At 38.3% G+C, this 19,135-nt stretch overlaps 1 protein-coding gene across 1 annotated transcript in view; it reads right to left on the reverse strand.

The window, feature by feature from the left end:
* Window positions 1-3,398: 3,398 nt before the first annotated feature.
* Window positions 3,399-19,135, reverse strand: part of C1D (C1D nuclear receptor corepressor) — a 107,131-nt gene continuing 91,394 nt past the window's right edge. The window contains exon 5 of the mRNA XM_053712107.1: window positions 3,399-5,814. Within this exon, the coding sequence (XP_053568082.1) occupies window positions 5,641-5,814 (174 nt within the window). The 3' untranslated portion in view covers window positions 3,399-5,640. The remainder of the gene's footprint in view (window positions 5,815-19,135) is intronic.

The raw sequence follows: 19,135 nt of genomic DNA on the forward strand, positions 1-19,135 counted from the left end.
TCATATGGGTTTATTTCATACTTAACCCCTTAACGAAGAGTGCCGTATCCTGTATGACGCTGGTCGTTAAGCCCTTAATCACCATTGTAGTACCCTGTATGACGCTGCAGTCCTGGGCTTCTCTCTGATGCGATCTCGCTAAAATTAATGAGATTGCGCTGTTTCTGCATGCCCCACGAGTGGGGCACTGCAGAAATAGAGTTGCAGTTACAGATGCAGAGAGGACCACTCTGTGGCCCTCTCTGCATCAGCCAGTGGTGGTGCTGATCGTTGGTGGGAGGGTAAGGAGGGAGGCGGGTGGGCGGCCCATCGCTGGAGGGTGGAAAAGCGATCTGGGAGGGGGAAAAGGGGTATGGTAATAAGGGGTTATAGGGGGGTTAATAAATAAATAATAAATAAAAATGATAGCAAACTGGCTACTGGCAGACAGCTGCCAGTACCTAAGATGGCAGCCAATAGGTAGAGGGGGTTGGTTTAGAGAGCTGTTTGGGGGAATCAGAAAGGTTAAGGGTGAATCCTACACTGCAGAAAATATATATTTAAAAAAGCCTTATATTTTCATACTGGCAAACTTTGTCAGTACTTAAGATGGGGGTGACAATTGGGGGGTGGGGGAAGGAAGAGAGCTGTTTGAGAGGGATCAATTAGAGATCAGGAGGTGGGAAGTATCAGGAGGGTGGGTAATCTAAAACTAAAGCTAAAATTAACCTTACAAACTACCTGATTAACCTCTTCACTGCTGGGAATAATAAAAGTGTGGTGCGCAGCTGCAATTAGCAGCCTTCTAATTACCAGAAAGCAATGGAAAAGTCATATGTCTGCTATTTCTGAACAAAGGGGATCCCAGAGAAGCTTTTACAACCATTTGTGCTATGATTGCAAAAGCTGTTTGTAAATTTTAGTGAGAAACCTAAAGTTTGTGAAAAAGTTAATTTTTTTTATTTGATTGCATTTGGCGCTGAAATGGTGGCATGAAATATACCAAAATGGGCCTAGATCAATACTATGGGTTGTCTACTAAAAAACAAAATACATAGTTTTGATAGGTAAATATAAAAAAAGGCTCTATTTCTATTTAAATGTAGTGATGGAAAAAATGCTCTGGTCTTTTGGTGAAGTTTTAGTCTGAAATGCCTGGTCATTAAGGGGTTAATATTGTTTGATCCTTCACTAGGGTTTAGTGTAAAAAGATCCTCTTAGGGTACCCCTGGGCCCACTCTCGCCATTATTATGACTTGTCTGTTTTGTCAGCTTAGCCTTCAATCTCCTCTGGACAGGATGCGGTCATCGTGTATGCTCTGTGTGGCCCCTCTTGTGTCGCATGTTTATGCCCCTTGTCCCTCCTTTTGTGGGTGAGGGTGCATTGTATGGAAAACTCTTAAAGGGATATGAAACCCAAATGTTTTATTTCATGATTCAGATAGAGCAGGCAATTTTAAGCAACTTTCTAATTTACTCCTATTATCAATTTCTTCTTCGTTCTCTTGGTGTCTTTATTTGAAAAGCAGGAATGAAAGTTAAGGAGCCGGTGTTCTGTAATATTCTCCTACTGCGTTACGTTTCCCTACCTACGGTCAAGCCTACAAAAAAACTTGCAAAGGCAGTTGTGCACGCATGCGCTCACTATCTACAATAGACTTGTAAATATACTAGAGAGCATGCATGCGCTCATTGCAGCAGCCGGCAAATATTACAGAACTGGTACGTCTGTAATTTTGGCACTAGCTGGGGCAATTTAAATAACAGTGGCAAAAAAGGCTTCATATTCATATTAATGAAAAATGTTCAATCATTTAATCAAACAAATCCGTATTTTGCCACCGTTATTTAGATGTCACAGCTAGTGCCAAAATTAATCAAACAAATCATCGGGACAGAGCTGTCAGTCCCGCAGTGGGCAGGAAACTGCATCCCGCAAACACTGATAGTTCATAGTGTCATGGGACAATTTTAAATAAGTGGCAAAAAAAGGCTTCATATTCAAATTTATTGTAGTTTTGTTTGATTAATTTTGGCACTAGCTGGTAAAATCAAAATAACAGTGGCAAAATATCGATTTCTTTGATTAAATGACTGGACGTTTTTCATTAAAATGAATATGAAGCCTTTTTTTGCCACTGTTATTTAAATTGCCCCAGCTAGTGCCAAAATTATGGACGTACCAGTTCTGTAATATTTGCCGACTCTATTTGGCTGTTAACCAAGGTTCGAATCCCACTAATGTTTATAAAAGAGACTCACTAGATCCATAAATAAATAACAAGGTGATATTTGTGGATATTTACACCAATAATATGATAGGAATCATGCAGCTATGTTGGGGCTGTGAATATAATAACTAAATATTAATCTATTGTGTTAAAGAACAAAACTTCAATGTATGCAATTATATATTGACAAGCAACACTAGTTAATAGCTACACATTAATATGTATATGCCTATCTGAATATATAAGTAAATAAACCTGATCAGTTTTACACCTGCATAATATAGTACAGCCATGTGTGATTAATATGAAATCAAAATGGTGAATTTTCCCTGACAATTGTCCTGAAAAAGAGACCTGAGCTGCACCTTTTAACTCCATTTTGTAGGCAAAGGAGGTAAGCATTGTACAAATTAATTATAGAAGCTAGTTATCCCCACAATAGATAGTTAAAGGGATAATAAAATTAAAAGATGCCCAAAAGTGCTTAAACTGCAGAAATAAGTTGTGCTGTGTGTGTAAGTCCCCAGGCTATGTGAATTGTGTTATAGGTTCATGCTAATAGGCAATGGGTCATAAAGGTATAATGTACTTACTGGTCAGCACCTTTATCTGTGCTTGACTCGGCTGCAGATGACTTTGTAGATGTTTTCAGCAGAGGACCCACCTAAGGTAGAGCAAGCATAGTGCAAAGGATCTCACAAGGAGCAGCACACTGTAGATCAGGGGATTTGACATAAATGCATTAAATTAGAGAGGCCTGTGACATTTCCACACTGGGAGTCTTCTCCTCTTTACTTCGTAAACACTCTGAGGGAGAAATTGGGTCTCAGATCCATTACGAGTCAACACTTCAGAATTCACATCATTCTATTTTTGGAGGCAATAATTTGACTGAGTGATTAAAGCTCTTGTATGTAGGGCTGCTTTTTACTCCTCCTAGTGGACTGGAGTGTAATCCCACATGCGACTATCTTGTGAAAACTCACCATATTATAAAAGGAATATCTATATTTTTAGCTTTCTTTTCATTTTGAACAATGAAGATCAATATTTTAAGGAAAATAAATTATTTTGTAATCCCAGAGATATAATATTAAATAATAAATGAAAGAGCAGTTATTTGTCATCTTCATTATGAATAAAGCACAAAGTTGAAATAATAAATGAAGAGAACATTAATGACTGCAGTTTTTAATGCATAAATCTTTATTTTTGTAAGCAGGGAGCACTTCAGCACTTTAACAAATATCTTATCTCTATTTTTCCCCCACTTTTGATCTCACAGATGTTTATTGATCTCACAGATGTTTAAATTACTATCACAATCAATGCACACAGTAATTAATTACTTATGCAAACAAAACTCCCTTTTTCCATAAAATATTTAAGCTCCTAAACCATTATCACAATAATTTTGTTTGTCATTATATTTAACTCCTTCTATATCTAAAATGGAGAACAGCTTTACAAAGGGATGGTTTTATGTCAAGGTGAGGTCACTGCTTTACAGATTAAACAAATAATAAAAAACATTACCATATGGCGATCCAAAATGATTAAGAATTTAGTGATCCTAACTCTGTTGTTGGTTTACTATGAGATAATATGGTCATTTGTATGTAAAATATTGCAACCCTGGGTTTAAAGTTAGTGGTTAAAAGACACCAAGTTCACGTCAATTTTTAATGTAAAATATTTTAGGAAACAATCCATTTGCCACAAAATGTCTATAAATAACAAAGTCACATTTCAAGTGAAACACCTATATTAAGGATCCATGGAAAAGAATAGCAATAGGGTTTTTGCCTCACTAGAGTTGTTTCCAGTGGCTTGGAATAAAGGCCTGTAAGGATGTAATCTGCACAACTGCAATTTAATTCCTACTGGCATATTATCCTGAGCCAGAATTCAGATAACCTTGTACAAAAGAAGTTTTCAATAACCAAAAACAAATACGATATAAACAAAGTTATCCCAGAAACCATACAACATCCTGTGGCATAAATAGTTAAAGGTACAGTAAAGTCAAATTAAAATGTTTATGATTCGGATAGAGCATGCAGTTTCCAAATTTCTTCCATTATAAAATGTCCTTAGTTCTCCTGGTGATCTTTGATGAAGAATAAAACTAGGTAGGCCGAAAGGAGTGTGGACGTGTCTTAAGCAATCTATGGCAGCAGTGTTTGCAACAATGTTTGTAACAATGTTATACTTTATAAAGCATTCAATGGCATCAGTGTTTGTAATAATTAGCTACTGCAATGAAACAGATGTGTTTAATATAAAATGCTTGATTGTGCATAGTAAAACAACATTGCAATAGGCTTTTATTCATTTTGCTCCTGTTTTCTGAAATGTAACCACTAGACGCCTTTAGGACGTTTCCATGCCGCCCTAAAATCACTGGGCTTTAACACTGTTTCACAAGCGTAACCTTGCAGCAATCTCTCCTTAATCTGCACTGTGTTATTTTATGATTTCTACTGAAGATAAATAATGGAGATTTTGTTAAAGGGACATTATACACTTTTGCATAAATGTTTTGTAGATGATCCATTTATATAGCCCATACAGGTTTTAGTTTTTTTTTTATACAGTTTTGCTTATTATTAAATAACATTGCGCTGATTTTCAGACTCCTAACCAAGCCCCAAAGTTTTAGAAGTATACTGATGTATACCTCCTCCAACTTGCTCTTATTTGTGTAAAGGGTCTTTTCATATGCAGAGGAAGGGGGAAATGTCTGCTCTTTTTCCTATACAGACACTTTCAGTGAGTGTTTATGCTAACCTTTTCAACAGAGCTAAACTGGGAGCTTCTAAGTAAGACTTTAAACGGGTTTATACTGGATTTTTATATCAGTATCTGTGCATATTCTTATAGTAGTATCTATTACACCCAGTTATATAAATATTGGTGTATACTGTCCCTTTAACATAATAACAGTGGCACTGTCATTTGTAAACTGGAAAGTATTGACTGGAGTTTGACCACTGAAAAAACTATTGCAGCAAGCGAGGTATTACTCTAATGACGTTTAGAATCTGATATTTTAATCTACTGGAAGAATGTGTAAAAAAAATTGTAATTGCAAGGTGTACCATTAGTAAAGTTTAGAGTTACTCAAAAATGATAAAAGTTGACAGTAATTATATATATATATATATATATATATATATATATATATATAAACCAGGACTAGATTTGTATTCAACTGTAGTTTAATTTAATGTGGGCAGCAACAGACAAAAATTACAAAAACTTTTGAATAGGTACAAATGTAAACCACACATCCCTATGCTCTAAAACATTCCTCTTAAATTGTAGCCAACTAGTTACAAATTCGATGAAAAACATACAGAGCAGAATAGTTGAATCACAGTTTTAAATTGTTAAAAAAGAGCAATGAAATGTCTAACAACTAAAAATTTTATTTTTTCTTCATCTTGGATTTGTTTTTTATTTTTGGTGGGGTGCCTTCCTCAGGGGCGGGATCAGAGAGTGCGTGTTTGATAAATCGCTGTGCAGCCCCTTTGTCAAGTCTGGCTGCTTTCTTACGGTCTGTCATTTCTTTGATTCTGTTCATATAGCTTCTAATTCTTTCCTGTAAAACAAAATAGAACAGTCAGGCTGTAATTAATAATATTTATTAGCTCATGAATTATCATGAAATAAATTAGTTCTTACAAAAGCACATGGGCATACCAGTGAGAAGGAAAAAGCTGGTGTGCAAAGCAAACATTTTGTTTTAATTTATGGAGCTTATTACGAACAAAACCAATTTCTTTTTGGAAAACCCCTATTTCTATTGTTCAGTGTAAATTACACTTAAAGGGAAAAACAAACAACTTGAGATTGCAATATAAAATGTTCAATTAGGTATAGTAAAACAACTTTGCAATATGCTTTCATTATTTATCTTACCCCCTTATAATTTATCTCTGTAATCTGTTGTTTTTTCGAAGCATCAGAACTGGAAATGCACAACTGCAGAGTGCTCAAAGCTAATCCTGCTACATATATGTGCCAAACTGGCCTCAGCAGGGGGAGGGGATTACATAAGCAAGTGCAAAACGATGCAGGCTTTTGATAACATAATGAACGTAGGTAACCTTGTCTACTCTAGTATCAAATCCTGATTGGTCATCCAAATAAGAAATAATGGTAGTTGTATAGCTACTGATAAACAATTACAGCAAACAAGTTGACAGTTTTTAATATGTTTACACTTGGCTGATAGTATATTTTAGTCCATAGGAAAATAACAGAACTATCTTGTAATTACAAGGTGTTTAGTGTTCCTTTAAGTGAGATAATCAATACACTAATCATCATAAAAATGTAATACAACAAAATTTGCAAAGCAAAACAAAAAAGTAGAATTTGATTTGTTGAAACAAAAAAGTAGAATTTGATTTGTTGAAACAAAAATACTAGTCCCCTGACAAAGGAAAAATTTGTCTCAATAACGATTACAAAATGCATGTCGTTATTAAAGCAAAATTGTACCGTAACTGGTTTTCCCTTAATAGGTTTCTTTTTACTGCAGTAAACGTGCATTTAAATTGGCTGAGGCCAATACTTAAAGGGACACTGAACCCAAATTTTTTCTTTCGTGATTCAGATAGAGCATGACATTTTAAGCAACTTTCTAATTTACTCCTATTGTCAAATTTTCTTCATTCTCTTGGTATCTTAATTTGAAATGCAAGAATGTAAGTTTAGATGCAGGCCCATACATATTTGGTGAACAACTTGGGTTGTTCTTGCTGATTGGTGGATAAATTCATCCACCAATAAAAAAAGTGCTGCCCAGAGTTCTGAAACAAAACAATGCTTAGATGCCTTCTTTTTCAAATAAAGATAACCAGAGAATGAAGAAAAATTGATAATAGGAGTAAATTAGAAAGTTGCTTAAAATTGCATGCTCTATCTGAATAAAGAAAGAAAAAATTTGGGTTCAGTGTCCCTTTAAGTGCTAATTATTGAAAACTCAGAGAGGAATCAGAAAAAATCTTTGTTTTTCTGAGAATAATCTTATCTGTTAGCTAATATAGCATATATCTTTAGCTTTTTAACTTTTTTTATTGTCTTCTAATAGTCCACTCCGCCCGCCTCTGTTAAAAGTACTTTTTTCTCCTCCATCTTTGACGTAATCCAATCATTTACTTAGCCATACGGCACTCAGCTTTAAAAGACAAACAACGAAACAAAAACAACTTTCCAATATGCGCATGCGTTTAGCTAGCCTTGCAATGCTCTTACTCTTGGGACCACGCATTCCTCTTGGGACCACTATCTACGTTACAAAGAAACAGACCAGGAAGCGAAATTAGGACGGAGGATCCAAAAAAAGAACCCCAACAATATAAGTATATAATTTAAAGTGTTAGCATAATATTTTTTTTACAACCCCCCCCCAGCAGTTTTGCATTACAATAATACACATTTACTATTAAGATGTACTGAGACTGTTTAATCTGCCATCACTTTTAGTTTGAAGGACCTTGCAGTACTGACTAGACTTCTTAAATAATCTTCCCAGAGCAGAGAGGTTTAGATCATCGGCCTCTTAAAGAGAGCAACTGAAAACAAAATGTTAAGCACATGGGAGGTTGATTTCTGCTAGTAATTTCTTGTTTACATAGGTTTTTTTAATACAGAATACTGCAGTATTCATATCCGTATAGTTAGTGATTACAACAGAAAAAGACAGCTATTACAAATGTCAAAATAAAGGTAAAGGAACTCCTAGTAAACAATTTAATAGATTCAAGCTGGTATAATGAACTATTGGGAACACATTGAAGGGAAGAAAATATTACAGTACAAAGTAATTTTAACAACAGAAGAAATAATTAATGTAATATAGGGTTCTGTCTACTAAGGAGGAATGCCACTTTATATTTTTTCTGTTTAACCCCTTAACGACCGAGGACGTGCAGGGTACGTCCTCAAAAAAAAGGCAGTTAATGCCTGAGGACGTACCCTGCACGTCCTCGGTGTGGAAAGCAGCTGGAAGCGATCCTGTTTGCTTCCAGCTGCTTTCCGGTTATTGCAGTGATGCCTCGATATGGAGGCATCCTGCAATAACCTTTTGAAGCCATCCGGTGCAGAGAGAGCCACTCTGTGGCCCTCTCTGCACCGGAGATCGGTGGCTTCCTTCGTTGGTGGGTGGGAGCATTACCGGGAGGCGGGTGGCGGCCATCGATGGCCCTGGAGATGTGGAGGGGGGCGGGATCGTGGGCGGGGATGCCCGGGGGCGCGCACGGACGCGCGCGCGTGCACGGGAGGGCGGGGGCAGGAGCGTGCACGGGGAGGGAGCGGGTGGGAACCGCTACACTACAGAAAAAGGTGCAATCAGTTTAAAATAACTGAAGAAAAAAAACAATCAATGAGGTGGTTGGGGTTTGTGGTGGTGGTGGGGGGGGGTTTGGGGAAGCTACACTACAGAAAAAAAAAAACTTAAGAAAAAAAAGCACTTTTTTGTATAAGCTGGGTACTGGCAGACAGCTGCCAGTACCCAAGATGGCCCCAATAAGGCAGATAGGGAAGGTTACAAAGCTGTTTTGGGGGGGATCAGGGAGGTTGGAGGCTAAGGGGGGTCCTATACAGCAGAATAATTATTATTTTTAAAAAAAAAAAAACCTATACCCCCCAAAAAGCTTTTATTTTAGTACTGGCAGACTTTCTGCCAGTACTTAAGATGGCGGGGACAATTGTGGGGTGGGGGAGGGAAGGGAGCTGTTTGGGAGGGATCATGGGGTCTGATGTGTCAGGTGGGAGGCTGATCTCTACACTAAAGCTAAAATTAACCCTGCAAGCTCCCTACAAACTTCCTAATTAACCCCTTCACTGCTAGCCATAATACACGTGTGATGCGCAGCAGCATTTTGCGGCCTTCTAATTACCAGAAAGCAACACCAAAGTCATATATATCTGCTATTTCTGAACAAAGGGGATCCCAGAGAAGCATTTACAACCATTTGTGCCATAATTGCACAAGCTGTTTGTAAATGATTTCAGTGAGAATCCTAAAATTGTGAAAAATTTAACGTTTTTTTTTTATTTGATCGCATTTGGCGGTGAAATGGTGGCATGAAATATACCAAAATGGGCCTAGATCATTACTTTGGGTTGTCTACTACACTACACTAAAGCTAAAATTAACCATACAAGCTCCCTACAAGCTCCCTAATTAACCCCTGCACTGCTGGGCATAATACACGTGTGGTGCGCAGCGGCATTTAGCGGCCTTCTAATTACCAAAAAGCAATGCCAAAGCCATATATGTCTGCTATTTCTGAACAAAGGGGATCCCAGAGAAGCATTTACAACCATTTGTGCCATAATTGCACAATCTGTTTGTAAATAATTTCAGTGAGAAACCGAAAGTTTGTGAAAAAATTTGTGAAAAAGTGAACGATATTTTGTATTTGATCGCATTTGGCGGTGAAATGGTGGCATGAAATATACCAAAATTGGCCTAGATTAATACTTTGGGATGTCTTCTAAAAAAAAATATATACATGTCAATTGATATTCAGGGATTCCTGAAAGATATTAGTGTTCCAATGTAACTAGCGCTAATTTTGAAAAAAAGTAGTTTGGAAATAGCAAAATGCTACTTGTATTTATGGCCCTATAGCTTTCAAAAAAAGCAAAGAACATGTAAATATTAGGTATTTCTAAACTCAGGACAAAATTTAGAAACTATTTAGCATGTTTTTTTTTTGGTGGTTGTAGATGTGTAACAGATTTTGGGGGTCAAAGTTAAAAAAAGTGTGTTTTTTTCCATTTTTTCCTCATATTTTATAATTTTTTTTATAGTAAATTATAAGATATGATGAAAATAATGGTATTTTTAGAAAGTTAATTTAATGGCGAGAAAAACGGTATATAATATGTGTGGGTACAGTAAATGAGTAAGAGGGAAATTACAGCTAAACACAAACACCGCAAAAATGTAAAAATAGCCTTGGTCACAAACGGACAGAAAATGGAAAAGTGCTGTGGTCATTAAGGGGTTAACAGCATACAGTTCATCTGATAATAAATGCAATATGTAAAATGCGGCAGAAAATTGGTAACTGGAGCACTTGATAATCTATAGAAATATTATATTTCAATAACTTCTGTTGTCTACAAAATCAACAAAGGGTTTAAAAAATTAGGGAGATAAGTGGATTCTGCGGATAGTAAAAAAAAGCAAAATAAAAATTAGGTTTTTAAGAACCAAGCTCTTTGTCATTAATCTTGAATGATAAAGGTAGGAAAATCAGTTTGAAAACAGCCTACCATTAATATAACTTGAACATTCATAAACTGAATGATAATATAAAAGGATTACTGTATAGTTCTGTCCAATATTTTATATATTGCTTGGCTAAGGATATTCGTATAAAATATACATTTCCATTTTTCAGAACCATTATTATTCCCAATGTGACAAGTCAAAATAGAAGCAGTTCATTCTAATTTATAATATTTCATACTCAAAATCATTGATAGGCTTTGATGTTCACAGTTGGCAAAAATGTTAAAATACTGGCCATATATATTCAATCTGTTCGTTCAACTTAATGGAACACAAAGACAAACCTAAAAGATTTATTAGAGGTTGTAAATATGTCACTTATACAGGATTACTGGACAGTACACATGCTGCAGATGCCAAAAAAGCTTTTAGCTTTGTTGCAGAACCAAATTCTTTACTGTTGAGAAAATGAATTAAAGTAGTAATTGGAAGGTTCATGTGAATAGATGCATGTGTGTGAACGCTAGCTTATAAGGGGTTATTTTCTCATATTTACCAGTAAATCACATAGCAAAATGCTGGCAGGGTTAAAATGAATAAATACACATTTTAAACATCATCGTAAAGAATATTTTGTTGTAATACTAGATTAGAAATAAGACATCCAAAAATACTTTTTAAAGGTAATCTGTGCATTGCGGTCATATTTCTGCAGTGAATGTTAAAGCTTGATTTTTAGATGCATATAAAACAATGGAGACTTAAAGAACCAGTGAATACAGTAGATTTGCATAATCGACAAATGCATGATAAAACGACAATGCAATAGCACTTAGTATGAACTTCAAATGAGCAGTAGATTTTTTTCTGACAAATTTCAAAGTTATGTCCATTTCCACTCCCACTGCACCATGTGACAGCCATCAGCCAATCACAAATGCACATACGTACATTTTGTGAATTATTTCACATGCTCAGTAGGAGCTTAAGACTCAAAATGTGTAAATATAAAAAAAGATTGCACATTTTTTTAATGGGAGTAAATTGGAAAGTTGTTTAAAATTGCATGCTCTATCTGAATTATGAAATTTTAAATTAGACTTGAGTGTCCCTTTAATAGAGACAGTATACTAAAGCAAGTAAGAACAGAAAAAAAGAGGCGGACCCTATTCGGAGGGCACCACAGCCTGCAAAAACGTTTCTCCCGAAAGCTGCTTCAGCCGAAGCGAACACATCAAACTTGTAAAATTAAGAAAAATTGTATAAGGAGGACCAGGTAGCCGCCTTACAAATCTGATCCATTGAGGCTTCGTTATTAAAAGCCCAAGAGGAAGCCACTGCTCTAGTGGAATGAGCCATTATCCTCACAGGAGGCTGTCGTCCCGCTGTCTGATAAGCTAAGCGGATGACGTTCCTCAACCAGAAAGATAGAGAAGTCGTAGTAGCCTTCTGTCCCTTACGTTTCCCTATATAGATGACAAACAAAGAGAAAGATTGTCTGAATTCCTTTGTAGCCTAAAGATAGAACTTCAAGGCACGTATCAAATATAGATTATGAAGAAAAAGTTTCTTTGCTGAAGAAGGATTAGGACACAAGGAAGGAACAACAATTTCTTGATTAATGTTATGATTCAACACCACCTTAGGGAGGAACCTTAATTTAGTGCATAAAACCACCTTATCAGCATGACAAAAAAGATAAGGGGTATCACATTGCAAAGCAGAAATCTCAGAAACTCTGCGTGCAGAGGCAATAGCCAACAAAAAAAGAACCTTCCAAGATAACAATTTAATGTCAACAGTATGCATAGGCTCAAACGGAGCCTGCTGCAAAACACTAAGAACAAGATTGAGGCTCCAAGGCGGAGTCCCAGATCTAGACCCGGGTCTGATCCTAGCCAGAGTCTTAACAAAGGACTGCACATCCGGAAGCTCAGCCAATCTTTTTTGCAGTAACACCGACAGGACCGATATCTGTCCCTTCAGGGAACTAGCAGATAGGCCCTTCTCCAGTCCATCTTGGAGGAAAGTTAAAATTCTGGCAACCTTAACCTTATGCCAGGAAAAGCCATGCTCTTCACACCAGTACAAGTAAGTCCTCCACACTTTATGGTAGATACAAAAGGACATGCGCAGATGTTTTCCTAATTTATGTATCTAATTTGTGTTTGATAACCCGATAATATATATATATATATATACACATTATTTCTATCTGAACTCATCGTTTATTGTATCAAATATATATTTAAAAAAATGTATACTTCTGAGTGATTCATTCATTTCTTAATGAACTATTGGCTAATCCATTAACTACTCATTATCACATTTAAACATCATAAGTACTATAGCCTCCCTGTTTGGCGCTCCTTCTAAATTCTTTCTATCTCTTGTTATAACTTATAACGACCGTATTGGACGGTCGTTTTCTAGAAGTTGAGCAAGGAATTTATTTTTTGGCGCTGTCCACTACAAACCATTCCCACTTCCAAGATAACAACTTAATATCTATGGAATGCATGGGTTCAAATGGAACCCCTTGAAGAACATTAAGAACTAAATTCAAACTCCAGGGTGGAGCAATTGGTCTAAACACAGGCTTGATTCTGGTTAGAGCCTGACAGAAGGACTGTACGTCTGTAACATCTGCCAAACGTTTGTGTAGTAAAAACAAAATTTATGCTTACCTGATAAATGCATTTCTCTTGTGGTGTATCCAGTCCACGGATTCATCCATTACTTGTGGGATATTCTCCTTCCCAACAGGAAGCTGCAAGAGGATCACCCACAGCAGAGCTGTCTATATAGCTCCTCCCCTAACTGCCACCTCCAGTCATTCGACCGAAGACAAGCAAGAGAAAGGAGAAACTATAGGGTGCAGTGGTGACTGTAGTTTAAAAATAAAAAACACCTGCCTTAAAATGACGGGGGGGGGGGGGGGGCGTGGACTGGATACACCGAAAGAGAAATAAATTTATCAGGTAAGCATAAATTTTGTTTTCTCTTGTAAGGTGTATCCAGTCCACGGATTCATCCATTACTTGTGGGATACCAATACCAAAGCTATAGGACACGGATGAAGGGAGGGACAAGGCAGGCGCTTAAACGGAAGGCACCACTGCCTGTAAGACCTTTCTCCCAAAAATAGCCTCCGAAGAAGCAAAAGTATCAAATTTGAAGAATTTAGAAAAAGTATGAAGCGAAGACCAAGTCGCCGCCTTACAAATCTGTTCAACAGAAGCCTCATTTTTAAAAGCCCATGTGGAAGCCACCGCTCTAGTGGAATGAGCTGTAATTCTTTCAGGAGGCTGCTAGCCAGCAGTCTCATAAGCTAAGCGGATTATACTTCTTAACCAAAAAGAAAGAGAAGTTGCTGAAGCCTTTTGGCCTCTTCTCTGTCCAGAGTAGACAACAAACAATGCAGATGTTTGACGAAAATCCTTAGTAGCTTGTAAATAAAACTTTAAAGCACGAACCACGTCAAGATTATGTAATAGACGTTCCTTCTTTGAAGAAGGATTAGGACACAGTGACGGAACAACAATCTCCTGATTGATATTCTTATTAGATACCACCTTAGGAAGAAACCCAGGTTTGGTACGCAAAACTACCTTATCTGCATGGAAGATCAGATAAGGGGAATCACACTGTAAGGCAGATAACTCTGAAACTCTTCGAGCCGAAGAGATAGCTACCAGAAACAGAACTTTCCAAGATAAAAGCTTGATATCTATGGAATGCAGAGGTTCAAACGGAAGCCCTTGAAGAACTTTAAGAACTAAATTTAAACTGCATGGCGGAGCAACAGGTTTAAACACAGGCTTGATTCCAACTAAAGCCTGACAAAACGCCTGAACGTCTGGAACATCCGCCAGACGCTTGTGCAAAAGAATAGACAGAGCAGAAATCTGTCTCTTTAAGGAACTAGCTGACAATCCCTTCTCCAATCCTTCTTGGAGAAAAGATAATATCCTGGGAATCCTGACTTTACTCCATGAGTAACCCTTGGATTCACACCAATGAAGATATTTACACCATATCTTATGATAGATTTTCCTGGTGACAGGCTTTCGAGCCTGAATTAAGGTATCAATGACCGACTCGGAGAACCCACGTTTTGAAAAAATCAAGCGTTCAATCTCCAAGCAGTCAGACGCAGAGAAATTAGATTTGGATTGTTGAAAGGACCCTGAAGTAGAAGGTTCTGCCTCAGCGGCAGACTCCATGGTGGAAGGGATGACATGTCCACCAGATCTGCAAACCAAGTCCTGCGTGGCCACGCAGGTGCTATCAAAATCACTGAAGCTCTCTCCTGCTTGATCTTGGCATTCAGACGAGGGAGCAGAGGAAACGGTGGAAACACATAAGCCAGGTTGAAGGACCAAGGCGCTGCTAGAGCATCTACCAGCGCTGCCTTGGGATCCCTGGACCTGGATCCGTAACAAGGAAGCTTGGTGTTCTGACGAGACGCCATGAGATCCAGTTCTGGTTTGCCCCAAAGTTAAATCAACTGTGCAAACACCTCCGGATGGAGTTCCCACTCCCCCGGATGAAAAGTCTGTCGACTTAGAAAATCCACCTCCCAGTTCTCTACTCCTGGGTTATGGATAGCTGATAGCTGGCAAGAGCGAACCTCTGCCCATAGAATTATTTTTGAAACCTCCAACATTGCTAGGGAACTGCTTGTTCCCGCTTGATGGTTGATGTAGGCTACAGTCGTGATATTGTCCGACTGAAATCTGATGAACCTGACCGCAGCAAGCTGAGGCCAAGCCTGAAGAGCATTGAATATCGCTCTTAGTTCCAGAATGTTTATCGGAAGGAGTGCCTCCTCCTGAGTCCATGAGCCCTGAGCCTTCAGGGAGTTCCAGACTGCACCCCAGCCCAGAAGGCTGGCATCTGTCGTTACTATTGTCCAATCTGGCCTGCGGAAGGTCATACCCTTGGACAGATGGACCCGAGATAGCCACCAGAGAAGAGAATCTCTGGTCTCTTGATCCAGATTTAGTAGAGGGGACAAATCTGTGTAATCCCCATTCAACTGACTGAGCATTCAAAGTTGCAGCGGTCTGAGATGTAGGCGGGCAAACGGCACTATGTCCATTGCCGCTACCATTAAGCCGATTACTTCCATACAAAAAAACGGTAAAAACCGTTATAACAGTCACAAGCAAACTGCCACAGCTCTACTGTGGCTCCTACCTTCCCATAAAACAACTTTTGTAGGCACAAAAACCCTTTACAGAGGTCCAATATGTCAGGGAACTCCTTCAGGGAAGCTGGATGTCTCAGAATGTAAAAACAACTGCGAAATTAGAGCGTGAAAATAGGCCCCTCCCACCATGCACTCAAAGTGAAAGGGCCATAAATAACAACTCCTAGGAGAAATCGAGTCAGCCATGTGGAAAACTAGCCCCAAATAAAGATTTATCACCCTCAGTAAAAAAAACGTTCTTTATATATATGCAAACGTTTCACATACTAAGCCATAATAGAAAGTAATATGAATATTACCCTTTACTGCAAGCATTATGCCAGTCATTATTAAATCACTGCAATCAGGCTTACCTTAAATATATCAGGCACTGTCAGCATTTTCTAGTTCTTATCATCCTCTAGAAAAAAATATACTGAACATACCTCAGGGCAGTTAATTCTGCAGGCCGTTCCCTCAGCTGAAGTTTCCCCATACTCTTCAGTTATGTGTGAGAACAGCAGTGGACCTTAGTTACAAACTGCTAAGATCATCAAAAACCTCAGGCAAAACTCTTCTTCTAATTTCTGCCTGAGGTAAAAACATAATTTATGTAAGAACTTACCTGATAAATTCATTTCTTTCATATTAGCAAGAGTCCATGAGCTAGTGACGTATGGGATATACATTCCTACCAGGAGGGGCAAAGTTTCCCAAACCTTAAAATGCCTATAAATACACCCCTCACCACACCCACAATTCAGTTTAACGAATAGCCAAGAAGTGGGGTGATAAGAAAAAAGTGCGAAAGCATATAAAATAAGGAATTGGAATAATTGTGCTTTATACAAAAAAATCATAACCACCACAAAAAAGGGCGGGCCTCATGGACTCTTGCTAATATGAAAGAAATGAATTTATCAGGTAAGCTCTTACATAAATTATGTTTTCTTTCATGTAATTAGCAAGAGTCCATGAGCTAGTGACGTATGGGATAATGACTACCCAAGATGTGGATCTTTCCACGCAAGAGTCACTAGAGAGGGAGGGATAAAATAAAGACAGCCAATTCCTGCTGAAAATAATCCACACCCAGAATAAAGTTTAATGAAAAACATAAGCAGAAGATTCAAACTGAAAACACTGCCTGAAGTACTTTTCTACCAAAAACTGCTTCAGAAGAAGAAAACACATCAAAATGGTAGAATTTAGTAAAAGTATGCAAAGAGGACCAAGTTGCTGCTTTGCAAATCTGATCAACCGAAGCTTCATTCCTAAACGCCCAGGAAGTAGAAACTGACCTAGTAGAATGAGCTGTAATCCTTCGAGGCGGAATTTTACCCGACTCGACATAGGCATGATGAAATAAAGATTTCAACCAAGATGCCAAAGAAATGGCAGAAGCTTTCTGGCCTTTTCTAGAACCGGAAAAGATGACAAATAGACTAGAAGTCTTTCGGAAAGACTTAGTAGCTTCAACATAATATTACAAAGCTCTAACAGCATCCAAAGAATGCAATGATTTCTCCTTAGAATTCATAGGATTAGGACATAATGAAGGAACCACAATTTCTCTACTAATGTTGTTAGAATTCACAACCTTAGGTAAAAAATTCAAAAGAAGTTCGCAGCACCGCCTTATCCTGATGCAAAATCAGAAAAGGAGACTCACAAGAAAGAGCAGATAATTCAGAGACTCTTCTGGCAGAAGAGATGGCCAAAAGAAACAAAACTTTCCAAGAAAGTAATATAACGACCAAAGAATGCATGGGTTCAAAAGGAGGAGCTTGAAGAGCCCCCAGAACCAAATTCAAACTCCAAGGAGGAGAAATTGACTAAATGACAGGTTTTATACGAACCAAAGCTTGTACAAAACAATGAATATCAGGAAGATTAGCAATCCTTCTGTGAAAAAGAACAGAAAGAGCAGAGATTTGTCTTTTCAAGGAACTTGCGGACAAACCTTTATCTAAACCATCCTGAAGAAACTGTAAAATTCTCGGTATTCAAAAAGAATGCCAAGAAAAAAGATGAGAAAGACACTAAGAAATATAAGTCTTCCAGACTCTATAATATATCTCTCTAGATACAGATTTACGAGCCTGTCACATAGTATCAATCACAGAGTCAGAGAAACCTCTTTGACCAAGAATCAAGCGTTCAAACTCCATACCTTAAAATTTAAGGATTTGAGATCCTGATGGAAAAAAGGACCTTGCGACAGAAAGTCTGGTCTTAACGGAAGAGTCCACAGCTGGCAAGAGGCCATCCGGACAAGATCCGCATACCAAAACCTGTGAGGCCATGCTGGAGCTACCAGCAGGACAAACGAGCATTCCTTTAGAATCTTGGAGAATACTCTTGGAAGAAGAACTAGAGGCGGAAAGATATAGGCAGGATGAAACTTGTAAGGAAGTGATAATGCATCCACTGCCTCCGCCTGAGGATCCCAGGATCTGGACAGATACCAGGGAAGTTTCTTGTTTAGATGAGAAGCCATCAGATCTATTTCTGGGAGTTCCCACATTTGAACAATCTGAAGAAATACCTCTGGGTGAAGAGACCATTCGCCCGGATGCAACGTTTGGCGACTGAGATAATCCGCTTCCCAATTGTCTATACCTGGGATATGAACCGCAGAGATTAGACAGGAGCTGGATTCCGCCCAAACCAAAATTCGAGATACTTCTTTCATAGCCAGAGGACTGTGAGTCCCTCCTTGATGATTGATGTATGCCACAGTTGTGACATTGTCTATCTGAAAACAAATGAACAACTCTCTCTTCAGAAGAGGCCAAGACTGAAGAGCTCTGAAAATTGCACAGAGTTCCAAAATATTGATCGGTAATCTCACCTCCTGAGATTCCCAAACCCCTTGTGCCGTCAGAGACCCCCACACAGCTCCCCAACCTGTAAGACTTGCATCTGTTGAGATTATAGTCCAGGTCGGAAGAACAAAGAAGCCCCCTGAACTAAACGATGGTGATCTGTCCACCATGTCAGAGTGGTGTATAATCGGTTTAAAGATATTAATTGAGATATCTTTGTGCAATCCCTGCACCATTGGTTCAGCATACAGAGCTGAAGAGGTCGCATGTGAAAACGAGCAAAGGAGATCGCATCCGATGCGGCAGTCCTAAGACCTAAAATTTCCATGCATAAGGCTACCAAAGGGAATGATTGTGACTGAAGGTTTTGACAAGCTGATATCAATGTTAAACTTCTCTTGTCTGACAAGGACAGAGTCATAGACACTGAATCTATCTGGAAACCTAAAAAGGTTACCCTTGTCTGAGGAATCAATGAACTGATTGGTAAATTGATCCTCCAACCATGATCTTGAAGAAACAACACAAGTCAATTCGTATGAGATTCTGCGAAAATGTGAAGACTGAGCAAGTACCAAGATATCGTCCAAATAAGGAAATACCAAAACCCTGTTCTCTGATTACAGACAGAAGGGCACCGAGAACC

The sequence above is a fragment of the Bombina bombina genome, chromosome 4 (assembly GCF_027579735.1).
Source record: "Bombina bombina isolate aBomBom1 chromosome 4, aBomBom1.pri, whole genome shotgun sequence".
NCBI lineage: Eukaryota > Metazoa > Chordata > Amphibia > Anura > Bombinatoridae > Bombina > Bombina bombina.